Source organism: Rhinoraja longicauda, chromosome 9 (assembly GCF_053455715.1).
Source record: "Rhinoraja longicauda isolate Sanriku21f chromosome 9, sRhiLon1.1, whole genome shotgun sequence".
NCBI lineage: Eukaryota > Metazoa > Chordata > Chondrichthyes > Rajiformes > Arhynchobatidae > Rhinoraja > Rhinoraja longicauda.
Window position 1 is genome coordinate 37,149,988 of NC_135961.1, and position 20,803 is coordinate 37,170,790.

General features: G+C 45.4%; 1 protein-coding gene across 3 annotated transcripts in view; it reads left to right on the forward strand.

Moving 5' to 3' along the window:
* Nucleotides 1–20,803, forward strand: part of LOC144596621 (filamin-A-interacting protein 1-like) — a 217,061-nt gene that overhangs the window by 126,276 nt on the left and 69,982 nt on the right. For all 3 annotated transcript variants that reach the window (XR_013547636.1, XM_078405165.1, XM_078405164.1), the window contains exons 4-5: nucleotides 2,461–2,634; nucleotides 10,567–10,745. Coding sequence is in view for 2 of the 3 variants with exons in the window: in XM_078405165.1 (XP_078261291.1) it covers nucleotides 2,461–2,634; nucleotides 10,567–10,745 (353 nt within the window). In the remaining variant the exon portion in view is untranslated. The remainder of the gene's footprint in view (nucleotides 1–2,460; nucleotides 2,635–10,566; nucleotides 10,746–20,803) is intronic.

A 20,803-nucleotide genomic window follows, 5' to 3' on the forward strand; every position in this document is an offset into this window, starting at 1 on the left:
GGCCCTTCGGCCCACCGAGTCCGCGTCGCCCAGCGATCCCCGCACATTAACACTATCCTACACACACTAAGGACAATTTTTACATTTACCCAGTCAATTAACCTACATACCTGTACGTCTTTGGAGTGTGGGAGGAAACCGAAGATCTCGGAGAAAACCCACGCAGGTCACGGGGAGAACGTACAAACTCCGTACAGACGGCGCCCGTAGTCAGGATCGAACCTGAGTCTCCGGCGCTGCATTCGCTGTAAGGCAGTAACTCTACCGCTGCGCCACCATGGCGCCCTGGAGTATTGTGCGCAAGTTTGGGCCCTATATCTGAAGAAGGATGTGCTGGCGCGAGAGAGGGTCCAGAGGAGGTTTATGAGAATGATCCCAGGAATGATTGAGCTAACATACAATAAGCGTTTGACGGCACTGGGCCTGTACTCACTGGAGTTTAGAAGGATGAGGGGGGACCTGATTGAAAATTACGAAATAGTGAAAGGGCTGGATAGAGTGGATACGGAGAGGATGTTTCTATTAGAGGGAGAGTCTAGGACCAGAGGGCACAACCTCAGAATAAAAGGACATACCTTTAAAAAGGCGATGAGGAGGAATTTCTTTCGTCAGAGGGTGGTGAATCTGTGGAACTCATTGCCACAGACAGCTATGGAGACCAATTCATTGGGTATTTTTACGGCTGAGATTGACAGATTCTTGATTAGTAAGGGTCTCAAGGGTTATGGAGAGAAGGCAGGAGAATGGGGTTTTCAGAGGAAGATAGATCAGCCATGATTGAATGGCAGAGTAGACTCAATAGGCCGAATGGCCTAATTCTGCTCCTATGACATGAACTTATAAGGTGTCAGAGGAAGCTATAGATGTGGATACAATTGCAACTTTTTTTAAAGTTGCAATTGTATCCACATCTATAGCTTCCTCTGACACCTCATAAGTTCATGTCATAGGAGCAGAATTAGGCCATTCGGCCTATTGAGTTGAACAGATATATGAAAAGGAAATGTTTTGAGGAATACGGGCCAAATGCAGGCAAATGTGACTAGCCCAATATGCCAACTGGTGGCCTTGGACAAGGTGGGCTGCTGGGCATGTTTCCATGCTGTACAGCTGTACGACTCTATGGCTCTACCTCTGTCCTCAATGGACTACTGCTTATTCTGAGACTTGGCAATGTCTGGTTGTAAACTCCTCGGCCAGAGGAAATATCCCCCCTGCAACCAGCCTGTTGAATAGTCTCAGAAAGCCACAAAATGCTGGAATAACTCAGCGGGACAGGCAGCATCTGTGGAGAGAAGGAATGGATGACGTTTCCCATGGGTGTAGGGGAACAGTAGGGGTGGGGGGAAGGGAGACAGTGGGCGCAGGAGAGAGTGGGGGTGGGGAGGAGGGGAAAGTCGGGGTGGGGGGAGGGAGGGGAAAGTGGGGGTAAGGGGAGGGAGGGGGGTGGGAGGGAGGTGGGGGTCAGGAGAGGGGGAGGGGGGAATAGGGCTCACACAGTGACGACACCCTCTCCCCTTCCCTGTCTCCCCTCTATGAGGAATGGGCCCAACAGGTCCACTTAGTCTAGTTATAAATAAAAGTAAAGAAAAGGATAAATTGTCATCAGTTTTCTGTGTGTTCTTAACTGTCACTGTTGACTCTGTTGCTGGGAGCAGTGCTGGTTGTGCAGTCTCACAGCAGCGGGAAGGAAAGACCTATATCTCTACTTCGCGCACTTGGGGTGAAGGAGTCTGTCACTGAAGGAGCTACTCAGTGCAGTGACAGTGTCCTGCACGGGATGGGAGTCGTTGTCCAGCAGTGAAGCTAACTTTGCCATCATTTTAGAGATACAGTGTAGAAACAGGCCCTTCGGCCCACCGAGACTGCGCCGACCAGCGATCACCCATACTCTAGTTCTACCCTTCACACTAGTCAGGATCAAACCCGGGTCTCTGATGCTGTAAGGTAGCAACTCTACCGCTGTGCCACTGTGCCACCCTTTGTGATATGCACATACAAACAACACACACTCAATCACACACACATACATACACACAAGTGCGTACACACACACATATTAGGGGTCTTTCTGTAAGGAAGGGATTTGAATCAAAGTCCTGGGATAAATCATGATTGTGCAGGCTGTCAGTTTTTGCTGTGAGATGAAGCACAGGATAGAGAACCCTCACTGTAAATTAACATGCTTGACTTCACCTGAGTTGTATTAGTTTATAAGTTATCTCATTTAGACAGGTACATGGATAGGTTAGGTTTAGATGGATATTGGTCAAACACAGGCAGGTGGGACTAGTGTAGATGAGACATGTTGGTTCGTGAGGGCAAGTTGGGCCGATGGGCCTATTTCCATGCTGAATGACTCTATACAACTTGACATTGGGCCACTTTTTTTTCATTTACCTTCACATGAAGTGTTAGCTTTGGAATTCGATGTAAGCATGTTTTAATCAATCTTCGCAGGCCCGGGAGGATGTCATTCTGCTGCTGAAGTCGAACAAGATTAACCCAGAGTCCCTTGAAGCTTATTATGGCCTGGCCGTTCCCGAGAAGATTTTGCGGACTTTATACAGAGATGCCAGTCACTTCCAGGAGAAGCCTCCGGGGGAAGATGTATATGAGAAGCCCATGGCAGAGGTATGGATTCATCCCTACATCATATACCCACCTTGCATGAAGTGATTGCCTTGAAGCTTGCCTCTTAAGCTCTTGCTGCTTGGTGTGGCTGGCAGTGGCAGGGACAATGGGTCAGATTGCAATGTTTTCCCGGGTGTTATTGGCAGTGAAAATGCACTCTTAGCATTGCAGTGAACGGCAAGAGAGTTAAGAGACAACTCAAGAATTTCCACCCTCACTCCGAAGACTTACAGGTTTGTAGGATAATTGGCTTCGGTAAATATTGCAAATTGTCCCTGGTGTGTAGGATAAGTGCTAGTATACTGGGTGATCGCTGATTGGCATGGACCCGGTGGGCCGAAGAGCCTGTTTCCGCGCTCTATCTCTAAACTAAATTATTTAAATTCCTCACTTATTTCAGCTTTACAGGCCCATTAATGCAACAGGGTGGTAGAGAACAACAGAGGCAGCAGTCGGGAGTGGTGCTGGGACTAGGATGACCAGAGCCTGCAGCAGCCCAGACCCGTGAATGGTTGCAATTACGTTTGCTGGGGGTTGGGGAGCGTTTGTCACAGTCCACAGTGAGGACAAAGATTGCAGTGTTGGCCCCTTTCGCAGCACGGTTTCATTGGAACTGCGATTAGTAAAGCCGAGCAAAAAAAAAATGCTGAAGTAACTGAGCAGGCAGGCAGCATATGTAAAGGGAATGGACAGATGGTGTTTCAGGTCGGGATCTTTCAGTGACTGAAGAAGGGTCCTGAAATATATAAAATGTAAAACATAGAACAACAAACAAAACCAGGCCCTTCAGCCCACAATGCCTGTGCTGAACATGATGCCAAGACCAACTCTTAGCTGTAGAAACAAGTACCTGCAGATGCTGGTTGCACATAATCTGCCTGCACATGATCCATGCTCCATTCCCCGCATATCCATGTGCCTATACAAAAGCCTCTTAAATGCCACTATCATATCTGCTTCCACCACCACCCATGGCAGTGCGTTCCAGGTATTCGCTACCCTGTGTGTAAACACCTTGCCCCACACAACTTCTTTAAACTTTACCCCTCGTACCTTAAAGCTTTGCCCTCTCGCTTTTGACATTTCCACTCTGGGATAAAGTTTCTGACTATCTACACTATCTGTGCCTCTCATAGTTTTATATACTTTGGTCCGATCTATGAGCATTTTAACCGGGCTTATATACTTCTATCTGACCTCACACATGGTCGAGACATTCCCTCCATGGATGCTGCCTGACCCACTGAGTCCCTCCTGCACTTATGTTTTGTTCAGGGTTCCGGCATCTGCAATTTAGTTTAGTTTAGAGATACAGTGCGGAGACAGGCCCTTTGGCCCACCAAATCCACGCTGGCCAGCAATCACCTGCATACTAAGGACAATTTACAGCAGTCAATTAACCTATAGACCTGCGCATCTTCGAAGGTAGGAGGAAACCAGAGCACCAAGAGAAAACCCACATGGTCACAGGGAGAATGTACAAACTGTGCCGTCCTTGTGTTTCCATAGCAAAAGCCTGGCTGTAAGCAAGAACAGTCAGGTTGAGAATCCCACTGGCGGCTGATGTCTCAGTGAGTGCTCAGACATCCAGACAAAATCACTACTCTGAGTTATCTTGATATTCAACAGCACTACATTATTTGTACAGGAAGGATGAATGAATTGTTAGGCCAGTGTATGGAACACCAGATTAAATTGGGAAAATGGGCAGCACGGTGGCACAGCGGTAAAGTTGCTGCCTTACAGCGCTTACAGCGCCGGAGACCCAGGTTCGATCCTGTCTACGGGTGCTGTCTGTACGGAATTTGTACGTTCTCCCCGTGACTGTATGGATTTTCTCAGAGATCTTTGGTTTCCTCCCACACTCCAAAGACATACAGGTTTGTAGGTTAATTGGCTTGGTATGTGTAAATTGTCCCTAGTTTGCGTAGGGTAGTGTTAATGTGCGGGGATCGCTGGTCGGTGTGGACTCGATGGGCTGAAGGGCCTGTTTCCACTATGTATCTCTAAATCTAAAACTAAAAATGGATGGGTGACGTTTTGGGTTGGGAACCTTTTTCACATTGATTACAGTAGGGGAGAGAAAGCTGCAAAAGAGTACAGGGAATAGACACAAAATGCTTGAGTAATTCAGCAGGACAGGCAGTATCTCTGGAGAGAAGGAATGGGTGATGTTTTGGGTTGAGACACCTCTTCAGAAGTGGGACTTTGTCCAAAATGTCTTCTGTTCATTTCCCTCTCCAGATGCTGCTTGACCTGCTGAGTTATTCCAGCACTTTGTGTCTATCTTTGGTAAAAACCAGCATCTGCAGTTCCTTGTTTCTACCAGGATTAAATCACGGATTTGAAATTAATGGTGATTACACACACAACTCACACTGGCAAAGTGTTTGATTCCACAAATAGAAGCAGTTCTGCAGTGCTGGGAAATGGCGCTGCAGTCATTTGATTGGCAGTGACAGCCATTGAATGATATCATCCCACCACATTGCAGCTGCAATCAGCGGGAGTTGGCAAAGACAATTCCGGGTGCATCATTTCAGAGCGCAACAAGTGGCACCAGGAGCAGGCAGATTAAACCCCATCTGCTGAAGGGCTCAACAGCTTGAGCTGTAGGGAGAGGTAGGACAGACTAGGACTCTATTCCTTGGAGCGCAGGAGGCTGAGGGGTGCTCATATAGAGCTGGACAAAATCTACGAGGAGGATAGACATAGAAACATAGAAAATAGGTGCAGGAGGAGGCCATTTGGCCCTTCGAGCCAGTACCGCCATTCATTGTGATCATGGCTGATCATCTACAATAAGGTCATACAAGATAAGATGAATGCGCAGAATCCAAGACATGTAATCAGTGGTGTGATGTTGGATTGGGAAGAAGGTAAGCTGTCAGACAGACATGGGTGATCTCTGCTCACGTTACGAGGATGTTGCCAGGGATTGAGGACCTGAGCTATAGCGAAAGGTCGGGCAGGCTAAGACTTTATTCCTTGGAGCACAGGAGGCTGAGGGGTGATCTTATAAAGGTATGTAAAATCATGAGGGGAGTAAATAGGATGAATGCAGTCTTTTGCCCAGGGCAGGGGAATCAAGAACCGAAGGACATAGCTTTAATGTGAGAGGGGAAAAATTTTAAAGGAACCTGAGGGGCAACTTCTTGTGGCATGTATATGGAACAAGCAGCCAGAGGAGGTAATTGAGGCAGGTACTATAACAATATTTAAAAAGGCATTTGGACATGTACATGGATAGGAAAGGTTTAGAGGGATATGGGCCAAATGCAGGCAGGCGGTACTAGTGTAGATGGGACATCTTGGTCAGCATGTGCATGTCGGGCCGAAAGACCTGTTTCCGTGTTGTATGACTCCATGACTTTATGACTCTATGCTGTGGTTTGCCCAGTGTAAATTTAGGGGTGTGAGTGAGTTGGGTGGCACAATTGGTGAGATCTCAATAATGCATGGTGAGCATCAGTAGCATGGAATGCAGCTGCAGAATATGTTGAGTCAGTGGTGTCAGGAAGTTGGAATCGCTGTTGTAAACAAGGTTCATACAAACAGATGATCACATCAACCAAAGCTGGGCTAACACTCATATAGACATAGAGTCATAGAATCATAGGGTACGGAAACAGCCCCTTGGGCCCAACTTGCCCATGCTGACCAAGATATCCCATCTACAATAGACCCAACTGCCTGTATTTGGCTGATATTCCTCTATAATCCTTTCCTGCCCATGTAACACTCCAAATGTCTTTTAAATCCTCGAATGCAATATTACCTAAATGTGTGAGGGTAATATAGGGCATAATAATATTGGATTGACGGAGATCCTTATTGACAGAGAGCACTGCACTATTATGCTCTAGTTACTTGGTATAACGGATCATTTATTGTATTATAGTTATTGTATATTTATTTCAAAACACATAGTGCTGGAGGAATTCAGCGGGCCAGACACCATCTGTGAAAGGAATGGACAGGCGACGTTTTAATTGTATATTTGTTGTGTCATTGCAATAATGTGCCTAAAAAGCTGCAGCAAGTAAGAATTTCATTGTTCCGGTCCCGGTGCATATGACAATTAAACACTTGTCATTGTTAATTAATTGAACGGATATTTTGTGGTTCATGAAAGGATTGATATGGTGGTTGAGAAATATAGTGTGAAGATATCTTCACCAACGTTGACCCTACATGTAAGGTTATTAAGATGTTTGTAGCATGAATAAGTTACAAAGGAAATTACTGGCCAGGCTAGGATGTTATTCCCTGTAGCACAGGAGGCTGAAGCATGATCTTATAGAGGTGTATTGAATCATGAGGGTAATAGATAGTATGAATGCACAGTCTTTTTTCCCAGGATAGGGGAATCAAGAACAAGAGGCCATATGTTTAAGGTGAGAGGAGCAGGGTTTTAATAGGAAAAAAAGACACTATGTGCTGGAGTAACTTAGCAGCTTAGGCTGTGTATCTGGAGAACGTGCTTTGGCAACGTTTTGCGGTGGGACCCTTGTGGTCTGAAGACCCAAAATGTCACCCATTAATGTTCTCCAGAGATGCTGCTTGGCCTGTCAAGATACCCCAGCACTTTGTGTCTTTTGTTTTGTCAGTCAGCAGCTTCAGTTTTTTGTGTCCAAGATTTAATACGAACCTGAGGGGCAACATTTTCACTCGGAGAGTGGTGGATATATGGAACAAGCTGCCTGGTGAGGTATTGAAACAGGTGCTATAACAGCATTTATAAGCTCATAAGTTCATATTTTATAGGAGCAGAATTAGGCCATTTGGCCCATCAAGTCTATTCTGCCATTCAATCACGGCTGATCTATCTTTCCTCCTCAGCCCCATTCGCCTGCCTTCTCCCCATAACCCCTGACACCCAGACTAATCACGAATCTGTCAATCTCCGCCATAAAAATATCAATTGACTTGGCCTCTACCGCCGTCTGTGCAATGAATTCATATCATATCATATCATATATATACAGCCGGAAACAGGCCTTTTCGGCCCTCCAAGTCCGTGCCGCCCAGCGATCCCTGTACATTAACACTATCCTACACCCACTAGGGACAATTTTTACATTTACCCAGCCAATTAACCCACATACCTGTACGTCTTTGGAGTGTGGGAGGAAACCGAAGATCTCGGAGAAAACCCACGCAGGTCACGGGGAGAACGTACAAACTCCTTACAGTACAGCATCCGTAGCCAGGATCGAACCTGAGTCTCCGGCGCTGCATTCGCTGTAAAGCAGCAACTCTACCGCTGCGCTACCGTGCCGCCCGTGCACAGATTCACCACCCCCTGACTAAAAAAAGTCCTCCTCATCTCCTTTCTAAAGGTATGTCCTTTTATGTTGAGGCTATGGACTCTGGTCCTAGACTTTCCCACTAGTGGAAACATCCTCTCCACATTTTATCCACTTTAAGAATTACCTGGTCAAGTACACGGCGAGGAAAGGCTGAGAAGGATATGGGACGAACACTGACAATGGGACTAGCTTAACGGGGCATGGACCACCTGGACCGAAGGGCCTGTTTCTGTGCTGTATGACTCTGACTATATGACTCTTAAGACAATTGCTTTGTGTGCTGATATACTGTAGTGTCCGAAAAGGCCTATGTCAACAGGGAATATGGTTAATAGAGCATGGCATTCTTTGGCAGAGAATGTATATCCAAGCTCTATTCAGTGTCAGTAACGTGCGATTGGACTTGGTGTAGTGTCAACGTAAATGATTGGCCGACACTTAAGATAGACTCAAAAAGCTGGAGTAACTCAATAGTCAATAGTCAATAGTCGTTTATTTGTTACATACACATAAATGTGTAGTAAAATGAAACATTACCCGCAGTTGAACAATAAGACCAATAAGATTAATCAATAAAAATGCAATAACACATACAATCACAACTAACACCAAACAAAAAGAAACATCCATCACAGTGAGTCTCCTCCAGTCCCTCCTCACTGTGATGGAAGGCCAGAATGTCTTTTTCTCTTCCCTGCCGTCTTGTCCCGCGGTCAGGCTGTTGGAGTTGCCACGTCGGGGCGGTCGGGGCTCCCGATATTGAAGCCCCCGCTGGGCGGTGAAAAAAAATCCCGCGGCCTATTTCAGGCCGCGCCGGATGGTGAAAGGTCCGTGGCGGGCCGACCCAAGCCCCGCGATTCGGGGCGGGCGAACACGTTGCCTCTGCCGCTGCCGGAGCTCCCGATGTCGGCCCCCATCCAGGGGCCTGCGGGCTTCCGACGTCCACGCGGCCCGCGCCGGAGCCTCCGGAGACGAGTCGGAGATGATTCAGGTCGAGACTCTTCTTCAGACCCATCCGAAGAAGAGTCAGACCTGAAACATCACCCATTCCTTCTCTCCAGAGATGCTGCCTGTCCCATTGAGTTACTCCAGCTTTTTGTGTCTATGTTCGGTTTAAACCAACATTTGCAGTTCCTACCTATACATTTCGGCTGACACTTAAATTTGGTTATGTTGAAATATCAAATGGATGAGCTATTACACTGGTGTTTTTGCTCCACCTGGTAGCGGCAGTAAATAAGCTGCTGATATTTGCAGTGTCTCTGTGGGCTGGAGACCAAGATTTGGCTTCAGCTTCAATCAGCGGTGACCAGGCGGCATGGTTGCTGCCTTAGAGATGCTGCCTTACAGCTTCAGAGACCCAGGTTCGATCCTGACCACGGATGCTGTCTGTACAGAGTTTGTACGTTCTCCCCGTTCTCCCCGTTACCGCATGGGTTTTTTCCGGGTGCTCTGGTTTCCTTCCACACTCCAAAGACATACAGGTTTGTAAGTTAATTGGCTTCAGTAAAGATTGTAAATTGTCCCTAGTGTGTAGGATAGTGCCAGTGCACAGGGCTCTCTGGTTGGTGCGGACTCGGTGGGCCGAAGAGCCTGTTTCCGCAATGTATCTCTAAACTAAACTAAACTAAACCAGGGTAGGCGGGACTTTGTTTAGTTTAATGTCACATGTACAGAGTTGCAGTGAAAAGCTTTTTGTTGCATGCTATCTGGTCAGCAGAAAGACTATACTTGATTACAATCACGCTGTCCAGAGTGTACAGATATAGGATAAATTGAATAACATTTAATGCAAGATAAAGTTCAATAAAGTCTGATTAAAGATAGTCTGAGTGTCTCCAATGAGGTAGGTGGTAGCTCAGGTCCACTCTCTAGTTAGTAATAGGATGGTTCAGTTGCCTGATAACAGCTGGGAAGAAACTCCCTGAATCTGGAGGGGTGCATTTTCACACTTCTGTACGTCTTGCTGATGAGAGAAGAGGGAATGTCCAGGGTGAGACTTATCCTCGATTATACTGCTGGCCTTGCCGAGGCAGCGTGGTGTAGATGGAGGCAATGGAAGGGAGGCTGGTTTACGTGATGGTCTGGGCTGCTTCTACAATAAGCTCATAGGTTATAGGGACGGAATTTAGCCATTCGGCCCACCAGGTCTACTCCAACATTCAATCAAAACTGATCTGCCTTTCACTCTCAACCCCATTCTCCTGTCTTCTCCCCATAACCCTTGATACCCGTACCAATCTGTCAATCTCTGCCTTAAAAATATCCATTGACTTGGCCTCCACAGTCTTCTGTGGCAATGAACTCCACAGATTCACCACCCTCTGATTAAAGAAAGTCCTCCTCATCTCCTTTCTTAAGATACATCCTTTTATTCTAAGGCTATATCCTCTGGTCCCAGACTCTCCCATAAGTGGAAACATCCTCTCCGCATCCACTCTATCCAGGCCTTTCACTGTTCGGTAGGTTTCAATGAGGTCCCCCTTATCTAAACAGCAGCAAGTACAGGCCCAGTGTCGTCAAACACTCATCACATGTCAACCCAATTGTTTGCAATTTCTTGCGGTCTTGGATGGAGCTGTTCCCCAACCAAAGTTACTTTTCCTTTTCCCCACTACAGTTGGAGGTGTTGGTGGCGAAGCACAGGGAAACGTACCGGCGAATGCTGGAGCAGCTGCTCCTGGCTGAGAAGTGCCACCGGCGAACTGTGTACGAGCTGGAGAATGAGAAACACAAGCACACCGATTACATGAACAAGAGCGACGATTTCACCAACCTCCTGGAGCAGGATCGAGAGAGGTAAGAGCACGGACAGCCATGGCCATTCACTGCGTTCACTGACTGCAAACACAGTGGCGTCACAGTGGCGTCACAGTGGCGTCACAGTGGCGCAGCGGCAGAGCTGCTGCCCTTACTGGTACATTAACAACATTTAAAGACATTTGTACAGGTGTGTACAGGATCTAAGTTCATAAGTACATAAATGATAGGAGCAGAATTAGGCCATTCAGCCCCAATCTACCCACCATTCAATCATGGCTGATCTATCTATCCATCTCAACCCCATTCTCCTGCCGTCTCCCCACAACTCCTGACACCCGTACGAATCAAGAATCTATCAATCTCTGCCTTAGAAATATCCATTGATTTGGCCTCCACAGCCTTCTGGATAGGAAAGGTTCCGAGGGATATGGGCCAAACGCAGGCAAATGGAGTACAAATAGGGTAGCACGGTAGTGCAATGGTAGAGTTGCTGCCTTACAGCGCCAGAGACCTGGGTTTGATCCTGACTACGGGTGCTGTCTGCACAGAGTTCGCACATTCGCCCTGTGACCGCGTGGGGTTGCTCCGGTTTCCTCCCACATTCCAAAGACATGTGAGTATGTAGGTTTATTTGCTTCTGTAAATTGTTCCTAGTGAGTAGGAAAGAACGTGTATAGGTGATCGCTGATCGGTGGACTCGGTGGGCCGAAGGGCCTGTTTCCACACAGCATCTCTAAAACTGAAACTAAATGTAAAACACAATTCATTTGACTGATCTCAGTACTTAATAATAGTTGAAACTAAATAACTTAATGACGTGAATGGATAGATTGCCAGAGAAACATCGTAGGTTTATCACGCAACAAATTATTTAGTACGTGTGTAGGAAGGAGCTGCAGATGATGGTTTAAACCAAAGATAGACACAAAATGCTGGAGTAACTCAGCGGGACAGGCTTCTCTGGAGAGAAGGAATGGGTGACGTTTCGGGTTGACCCATTTGACACATTTTGTATCTATTAAAGGATTAGGTACTATACCCTATGATGGTTCAACTGAAATAGTTTAGTTCAGAGAGATGTCATGGAAACAAGCTCTTCTACGCACTGAGTCCAGGCTGTGCATCTATCACCTGTTCACACTAGTTCAATGTAATCCCACTTTCTCATCCACTCCCTACACACTCAGGGCAATTTTACAGAGGGCCAATTAACCTACAAATCCACAGTTCTTTGGGATGTGGGAGGAAACGGGAACACCCAAGTTAAGTAGTTTAATTGGCCTCTGTAAATTACCGAGTGTGTAGTGAGTGGATCCGAAAGTGGGATAATATAGAACTAGTGTGAACAGGTGATCAAAGGGTGGACTCGATAGGCCGAAGAGCCTGTTTCCACACTGTATCTTTAAGTACTAAGTGCATAGTTCTGTTAACTTAAGTATTAAGTTCTGTTAGTTCTATAGGCTAGATTGCATAAAACATAAATTCCTTCTGATGTGTGCAATTCCTTTGTGCTTTCTTTATGAACTTACTCATAAAGCTTCACCGTTACACTTTATGAGCTAACAAAAATGCTCTCACTCATTTATCCTGTTCACATTTTCTATGCAATAGCCAATAAGAAATAGCCAATAAAAAAATAAACAAAAGATCAGAGGATGTACACTATGGAAATATATATGGCATGCATTTCATACCATTAAACGCCTTATTTGTGTCCTTTCTGGTGGTTTGTAGCGTGATTGTGTTAAGTTCTATTAAATGTTGAGGTTTAGTTTAGTTTAGAGATGTAGGGTGGAAACAATCCTTTTGGCCCACCAAGTCCACGCCGACCAGAGATCTGTGCACACTAACACTATCCTACACACTAGGGACAATTTACAATTTTTACTGAAGCCAATTAACCTACAAACCTGTATGTCTTTGGAGTGTGGGAGGAAACCGGAGCACGCAGAGAAAACCCACATAGTCATGGGGAGAATTCCGTACAGACAGCACCCATTGTCAGGGTCGAACCCGGGTTTCTGCTGCTGTGAGGCAGCAGCTCTATTGCTGCATCACCGTGCCGCCCCTGAAGCTTGAATCCATAGTGATGTCTACTTGTGTTGAAAGTCCGGGACGTCTAGCTGTGAAGTCTCATTCCCACTTTGCAGTTTGAGACACAGGCAGATGCTCTTTCCCCTCAGGAATGTACAAGCAAGTCTCCAGGCAATGTATGATTGCAAATTCCTTCTTGTTGTTGTCATCGTAGCTGCTCTCCTGATGGGGTAATGTTAGGACCCAATCCCTATGACAGGAAATACTCCCCTATAAGCAATAAAAGAAAGCTGCCCCTGCCCTTTCACATCACACCTTTCTGAGTCATTAATCATCTCAAGTCTTTTTTTAAAACAAAGGGTTTATTCTGTAGTTTTTCCTGATGTACCAGGTACAATTTTCTTCTCTATCTATTGTTTAAATTCATACTGAGAGAAACTTGGCACGTTGTGGCAAAAGAAAAGTAATGGGCCAAAATTTGTTTATAAAATAATGGCGCTCTTTGTGATTTATGCAGGAGTTCAGCAGTTATAAGTGAGGAGTGGATATGATATTAAATGTGAATACATAGAATTTTGAAAAGTACGGCACATGAACAGGCCCTTTGTTCCACAACGTCGGTGCCAGATCCATCTGTTATCTACCTGCGCATAACCCATATCCCTCCATTCCCTGCATATCCATGTGCCTATCCAAAAGCCCCTTAAATGCCTCTATTATATCTGCCTCAAATACCAACCCTGGCAGCGCGTTCTAGGCACTCACTATCCTCTGTGTAATAAAATTGCCCCGTGCATCTCTTTTAAATTTTACCCCTCTCACCTTAAAGCTATGCCATAGAATGTCTGAGAGTTATACAGATTCTGCATCCTTTGGGATAATTTTGAAAATCTAAAATATTTACATTGAACAGCATATTTGCTCCTCTTAGATATGGGTGTTTCCGTAAATAACGGTACCAACCTGTGACATGGGTGGCCAAATTTGAAAGTTATTAAATCATAATGAAATACCACAGCATAAAAAATGGGCCTACCTATGATCCCTTTGAGCTCATTTGTGATCAAAATCGACCAAAATTTGACCAACATTTTATACTTTCAAAATTTGAAAAAAAACCAAGATTTTCTTTTACTGATTTCTAAGCTCCCTTGCAAAATGTCGGCACGTAACCCACCACGAGGCTTGTATTTCACGCCAGGGTCATTTGAATTTTTTTTAAAATCGCGACAAGTACAAAAAAAAACAATTGACAACGTTAGACAATGGGAGGGACGAGAGAATGAGACATCGATAAAATAGGTGAGCAAACCTAGATTTTTATTTCATGATTTTATGTTCTATTCATTATTAAGTATTTCAATGGAAAGCTTAAACACAAAATATAAACAATAAAAAAGAAACAATAAATATAAAAATGGTTACTCTGCTTTTAATTCACACATTTCACACATGACCAAATGGATAAAGCTTGGCAAGTGACAGGTGGATACAGGTGAGGGGAGGAGGGAGGTTGACAGGACGATTGTTGGACAAAGGCAATGGATGTGGAGAGGATGTTTCCACAAGTGGGAGTCTAAGACCAGAGGGCACAGCAGAATAAAAGGACGTATCTTTAGAATGGAGATGAAGACTTTCTTTAGTCAGAAGATGGCGAATCTATGGAATTCATTGACACGGATGGCTGTGGAGGCAAAGTCATTGGGTATTTTTAAGGTGGAGATTGACAGATTCTAGATTAGTAAGGGTGTCAGGGAGTATGGGAAGAAGACAGGAGAATGAGATTGAGGTCCATGGGATGAGGTCCACTCCACATCCACTCTATCCAGGCCTTTCAATTTCAATTAATTGAATGTTTTGAGACAGGGGGACATGGTGATGAGGTTTGATGTAAAGGCAGAGTATTCCTCTAAATTACTCAAGACTTGAAAAACATAATTGGATTACATCCAGCAGGGAATCCCACACATTGTATATAAACATATGGTGATTTGACAAAGGTAACTCGATGCTCTCTGATCCAAGAAATTGTGGCATTTTAGCACTCATTAAAATAATTAGATCCTGAGAGACCGTGTTGTCAGAGAAAGAGGTTCGGATTGCAAACTGTACAATCCAAATTCAATTGTTTTTTTGTACACAAAAACTTTCACGCTGTTTTGGTTGTGTGCTGCAGTGCCAAACATTACATCAGGTTGTGCACTGTGTCTGCATAAATGTATTTAAAAGTTCCCACATCTTATGGGACATTTCTGCCTGTTGCAGCTTTAATTAAAGAGGTCTAAAGGATGTGGGGAGTATGGGCTGCAGAACAGTGTGTGATGGAGAAAGGTCACAAACTGCTGAAAAAATGGAACTATAGGGCCCATTACAGCACCAGGAAAATAGTAATTCAAAAAACACTTTTATTTGCTTGAGAGCAGAAACAGCATGCATCATCGGGTTATGATTTTTTGTTAATATTTATTTTCATCCTTGGAATGTGGCTGTTGTGAATAAAAGACGCATTTATTATTGATCCCTAATCGCCCTAGGAAGGTGAAGGAGGACAGCTGGAACCACTCGGACATAAAGTGTAGATGCAGGAACAACATTTAATGCAAAGGTATAACAGTGAATCCATTTAAAGATAGTTCAAAGGTCTCCAATGAAGTAGATGGAAGGTCAGGACCACACTCTAGCTAATGAGAGGACCGTTCAGTTACCTGATACCAGCTGGGAAGAAACTGTCCCTGAATCAGGAGGTGTGCATTTTCAAACATTTGTACCTCTTGCCTAATGGGAGAGGGGAGAAGAGGGAGTGACCGGTGTGAGACTGGTCCTTGATTATGTTGACGACCTTGCTGATGCAGCGTGGTGTAGATGGAGTGAATGGAAGGACAGTTGGTTTGTGTGATGGTCTGGTCTGCGGGTCTTGCAATTCTCTTATTTCTTGCGGTCTTGGATGGAGCCATGCTGTGATGCATCCCGATAAAATGCTTTCTGCAGTGCATCTGCAGGAGCTAGTGAGAGTTGTTGGGGACATGCCGAACATCCTAAGTCTTCTGAGGAAGTAGAGGTGTTGGTGTGCTTGCGAGGCCATGCTTCGATGTGGCTGGTCCAGGACAAATTGCGGGTGATATTTATTCCTAAGAACTGAGTGCTTCAACCTGCAAAGAATAGTCTAGTCGCTGCACCGTTCAGCGTCTACTCTGCTCAGTTTACACCGCCACTGTGGCCTGGCAGTATTCAGAATGTAGTCATTGCTTCACAGATGCAGTTGGGTCCATATACGGTCAAAAACAATGAACTGTGTGTGTCAGTTAAGTCACAAAAGAATCTGACCCTGAAACTGTCTCCAGAGAATTTAATTACACAATAAGAATGATAATGATCCGCGTAAGGTATTCAGCATTGCCCAGAGTGCAAGGAGCAGAAATGGCAGGCACTCATCTCCACTCTGTTTGGGCCTAGGTATTGGAATGTGTTGGAAAAGTCATTTTATCCCTGGCTTTTAAATTAAACACAGCCCATACTCAGGGATGAAGGCTCACTGCCTTCCCTCCTGCACTGCAAGAGTTTAATGATTGAACCTTCTAGGGCGGCACGGTAGCGCAGCGGTAGAGTTGCTGCTTTACAGCGAATGCAGCGCCAGAGACTCAGGTTCGATCCTGACTACGGGTGCTGCACTGTAAGGAGTTTGTACGTTCTCCCCGTGACCTGCGTGGGTTTTCTCCGAGATCTTCGGTTTCCTCCCACACTCCAAAGACGTACAGGTATGTAGGTTAATTGGCTGGGTAAATGTAAAAATTGTCCCTAGTGGGTGTAGGATAGTGTTAATGTACGGGGATCGCTGGGCGGCACGGACTTGGTGGGCCGAAAAGGCCTGTTTCCGGCTGTATATACATGATATGATAAAAGCTCACAGCACCAGAGACCCAGGCTCGATCCTTACCTGCTGTCTGTGTGTGGAGTTTGCACCTTCTCCCTGATACCGTATGGGTTTCCTCCGGGTGCTCCGGTTTCCGCCCACATCCCAAAGACGCGTGGGTTTGAAGGTTAATTGGCCTCTGTTAATTGAGTGGATGAGAAACTGCGATAACACCGAACTATTGTGAATGGGTGATTGATGGTTGGTGTGGACTCGGTGGGGTGAAGGGACTGTTTCCATACTGTATTTCTGAATTAAACTAAATTGTGAGCATTTTCCGAGTGGAAAACTCAATGTTCAGTGGTTCAATGATACTTTATTGTCATGTGTACCTAAGTACAATGAAATTCTTGTTTTACACACAGATTAGTGACAATCCTTCTATGAATTAGGCACAGTCATACAATGTACAACATGGTAATGATTTGGATGAGAACATACAGGGCAAGATTAGCAAGTTTGCTGATGATACAAAAGTTAGTGGTTTTGCAGATAATGAAGATGGTTGTGAACGATTGCAGCAGGATCTGGATCGATTGGCCAGGTGGGCGGAGGAATGGTTGATAGAATTTAATACATAGAAGTGTGAGGTGTTGCATTTTGGGACGTCGAACAAGGGCAGGACCTACACAGTAAATGGTAGGCCTCTGGGTAGTGTTGTAGAGGGATCTAGGAGTACAGATGCATGGTTTCTTGAAGTTTGAGTTGTAGGTAGATAAGGTGGTCAAAAAAGCTTTTGGCACTTTGGCCTTCATCAGTCAGAGTATTGAGTATAGAAGTTGGGAGATCATGTTGCAGTTGTATAAGACATTGGTGACACCGCATTCAGAATATTGTGTTCAGTTCTGGGCACCATGTTATCGGAAAGATATTGTCAAGCTTGAAAGGGTTCAGAAAAGATTTACGAGGGTGTTGCCAGGACTAGAGGGTGTGAGCTACAGGGCGAGGTTGAGTAGACAATAGACAATAGACAATAGCTGCAGGAGTAGGCCATTCGGCCCTTTGAGCCAGCACCGCCATTCAATGTGATCATGACTGATCATTCTCAATCAGTACCCCGTTCCTGCCTTCTCCCCATACTCGCTATTCTTAAGAGCTCTATCTAGCTCTCTCTTGAATGCATTCAGAGAATTGGCCTCCACTGCCTTCTGAGGCAGAGAATTCCACAGATTCACAACTCTCTGACTGAAGAGTAGGCTGGGTTTCTATTCCATGGAGCGCAGGAGGATAAGGGGTGATCTTATAGAGGTGTATAAGATCATGATAGGAATAGATCAGGTAGATGCACAGTCGTTTGCCCAGAGTAAGGAAATCAAGGGCCAGAGGACATAGGTTCAAGGTGAAGGGGAAAAGATTTAATAGGAATCTGAGGGGTAATCTTTTCACACAAAGGTGGTGGGTGTATGGAACAAGCTGTCAGAGGAGGTAGTTGAGGCTGAGACTATCCCAATGTTTAAGAAACAGTTAGACAGGTACATGGATAGGACAGGTTTGGAGGAATATGGACCAAGCGCAAGCAAGTGGGACTAATGTAGCTGGAACATTGTTAGCTGGTGTGGGCGAGTTGGGCCAAAGGGCCTGTTTCCACACTGTATCACTCTATGACTCTATGACCACACTGAGTCAGTACATAAGAGTCGCCAAGATTTAGGTGCTATCTTGTTCCCTTCAAGTCTGAAATACAGTACTAGAGTCTTAACTTGACCATAAAGGCCCGTTGTCCTGGCGACGGTGCTGGAGTTGAGGGGTCGGCCTGGTCAATCGATTTATTCAATGTCCTCCACTGCTGCTCCGCCACTCTGTGCGCTTGGCCACTTGGAGTGGTGCCTGATCTAATGGAGCCCCAGGCTGCTGCAGGGCCTCCAGCGGCCCACTCTGCCCACTCAACCCACTCCCACCCCTCCCTCCTCAACATTGGCCCGCGAACACGCCCCCCTCGCCTCCCATAGCCATTGCTCAGCCTCTGTGCCCTGGGGCACCTCCTGCAGCCAACCCAGAGCGCCATCTAGGGTATGGGAGGTGAGCCCCCAGCCTCTAACCGGCATCGATTTTTTCTTCCGCCCACCACTTCCACCATCTTGGACTCTCCAGAATCTGACCTTTTCTTCAGGAAGACTTGCGGGAAATAGCCCTTGAACTGGTTCTGTTCTGAAGGTGGAGAGTTGTGAAATCCGTACAGATGGAGGTATAGAAATCCAAACATTCCATTAGCATAATCTCCAGGGAAGCTTTACCCATGTTTTCAGAACAGTTTTATGGTTTGGGACTTTAGTTTGCAAATAAAATTGGAAGTTGGGCGACAAATCATCGACATTGTAAATTGTGAATTATTGTCCAGATACTGAAACCCAGCTGCGTGACCGTTCTGTAGCCACATTCAAAGGCGATCTGGCACGAAACAGCTCCACACCTGTAAAAGATCACAGACATAAAGGAAATTCCATATGTCACTCTCTCTCTACACAAGGAAGCATTATGTAACATTATAGCCATTGTGCCTTGGAAGGCAGCCTAGACCATGATTAATTGGAAGGTGTATTTCATTAAAGTTATTGCAGATCAAATAATGAGGAAAATACAGAACATTTTCATAGAATCATAGAACCATAACAATGCAGAAGCAGACTCTTTGGCCCATCACAGAATTGCCTGTTCTTATGCTACACTGTTCTATGTTCTATTTTCTATCCATGACTATTTTGCCCATCCACACTAATCCCATTTGCCTAAATTATGTTTGTTTCCTTCTCTGCTTTGACAATATAAGTACCCGTCGAAATGCATCTTAAATGTATTGTTTAGAGATCGAAACAAGCCCTTCGTCCCACCGAGTCCACGGCAACCACTTCCTACACACCAGGGGGTAATTTGCAGAGAGCCAATTAATCAATAAAGCTGCATGTCTTTATAATGTGGGAAGAACACAACACCCGGAGAAAACCCAAGCAGGTCACAGAGAGAACATACAAACTCCACACAGACAGCACCCGAGGTCAGGATTGTGGCACTGTGAGGCAGAGGCTGTATCCACCACCTCCCCTGGCTGCACTTTCCAGATATCAACCACTCTGCGTACAGAAAATACTTAATGGGGTCACTTTAGATACCTACCTCCTGCCTTAGACCAATGCCCTCTTGTTTTTTTTGTACTCCTGCAATGGGAAGAAGATTTTGACTATCTACCCTATAACCTTGTATACCTCTAGGTCACCCCTCAACCTCCTTTGCTTCTGGGAAAACAGGCCCAGCCTATCCAGTCTCCCCCCATTATTAAAGGCCTCCGATCCAGGAAATATCCTGATAAATCTCCTCTGTATTTCCTGTGGAGCCACCACATCCTTCCTATAGTGTGGTGACCAGAACTGCACACAATACTCCAAGTGCAGCCTGTCCTGTATTTAAAGTTGCAACATAACGTCCTGACTCTATGCCCCGACCTATGAAGGCAAGTGGCTCAAGCAGCATCTCTGGAGAACATGGATTGGTGACGTTTTGGGTCGGGACCTTTACAGAGAAGGAGGAATTTCTTTAGTCAGAGGGTGGTGAATATTTTTGGAATTTATTGCCTCAGAAGACTGAGGCCAAGTCAATTGATATTTTTATGGCAGAGATTGACAGATTCTTGATTAGTATGGGTGTCATGGGTTATAGCGAGAAGACAGGAGAATGGGGTTGAGAGGGAAAGATAGATCAGCCATGATTAAATGGCGTGGACTTGATGGGCTGAATAACATAATTCTGCTCCTATAACGTATGAAATTATGATCCTTCAGACCTTCCGAAGAAGATGGGTCCTGACCCAAAACATCACCTATCATGTTCTCCAGAGATGCTGCTTGACCTCTGAATTACTCCAGCACATTGTGCCTTTTATTTTGTGAACCAGCAGCTGCATTTCATTGTGTTTCAGCAACAAATTGCTGAAGCCAGCTCACAGAAATAAGTGGATAATTGAATTTGTAGCTTTAATCATCAGGAGAAGGGTGTGGATTGTGTGCAGGTAGATAGGTGTTCAGCACAGACATTGTGGGCCAAAGGGCATGTTCCACTGTTCTAAGCTGTGCTGTTCTATGGTCTATGATTTACGAGATCCTTCTCTGCTTCATCTGGGGATCAGGGTGTGTGGCACAGTTAACAAGGCAAAGTCAAA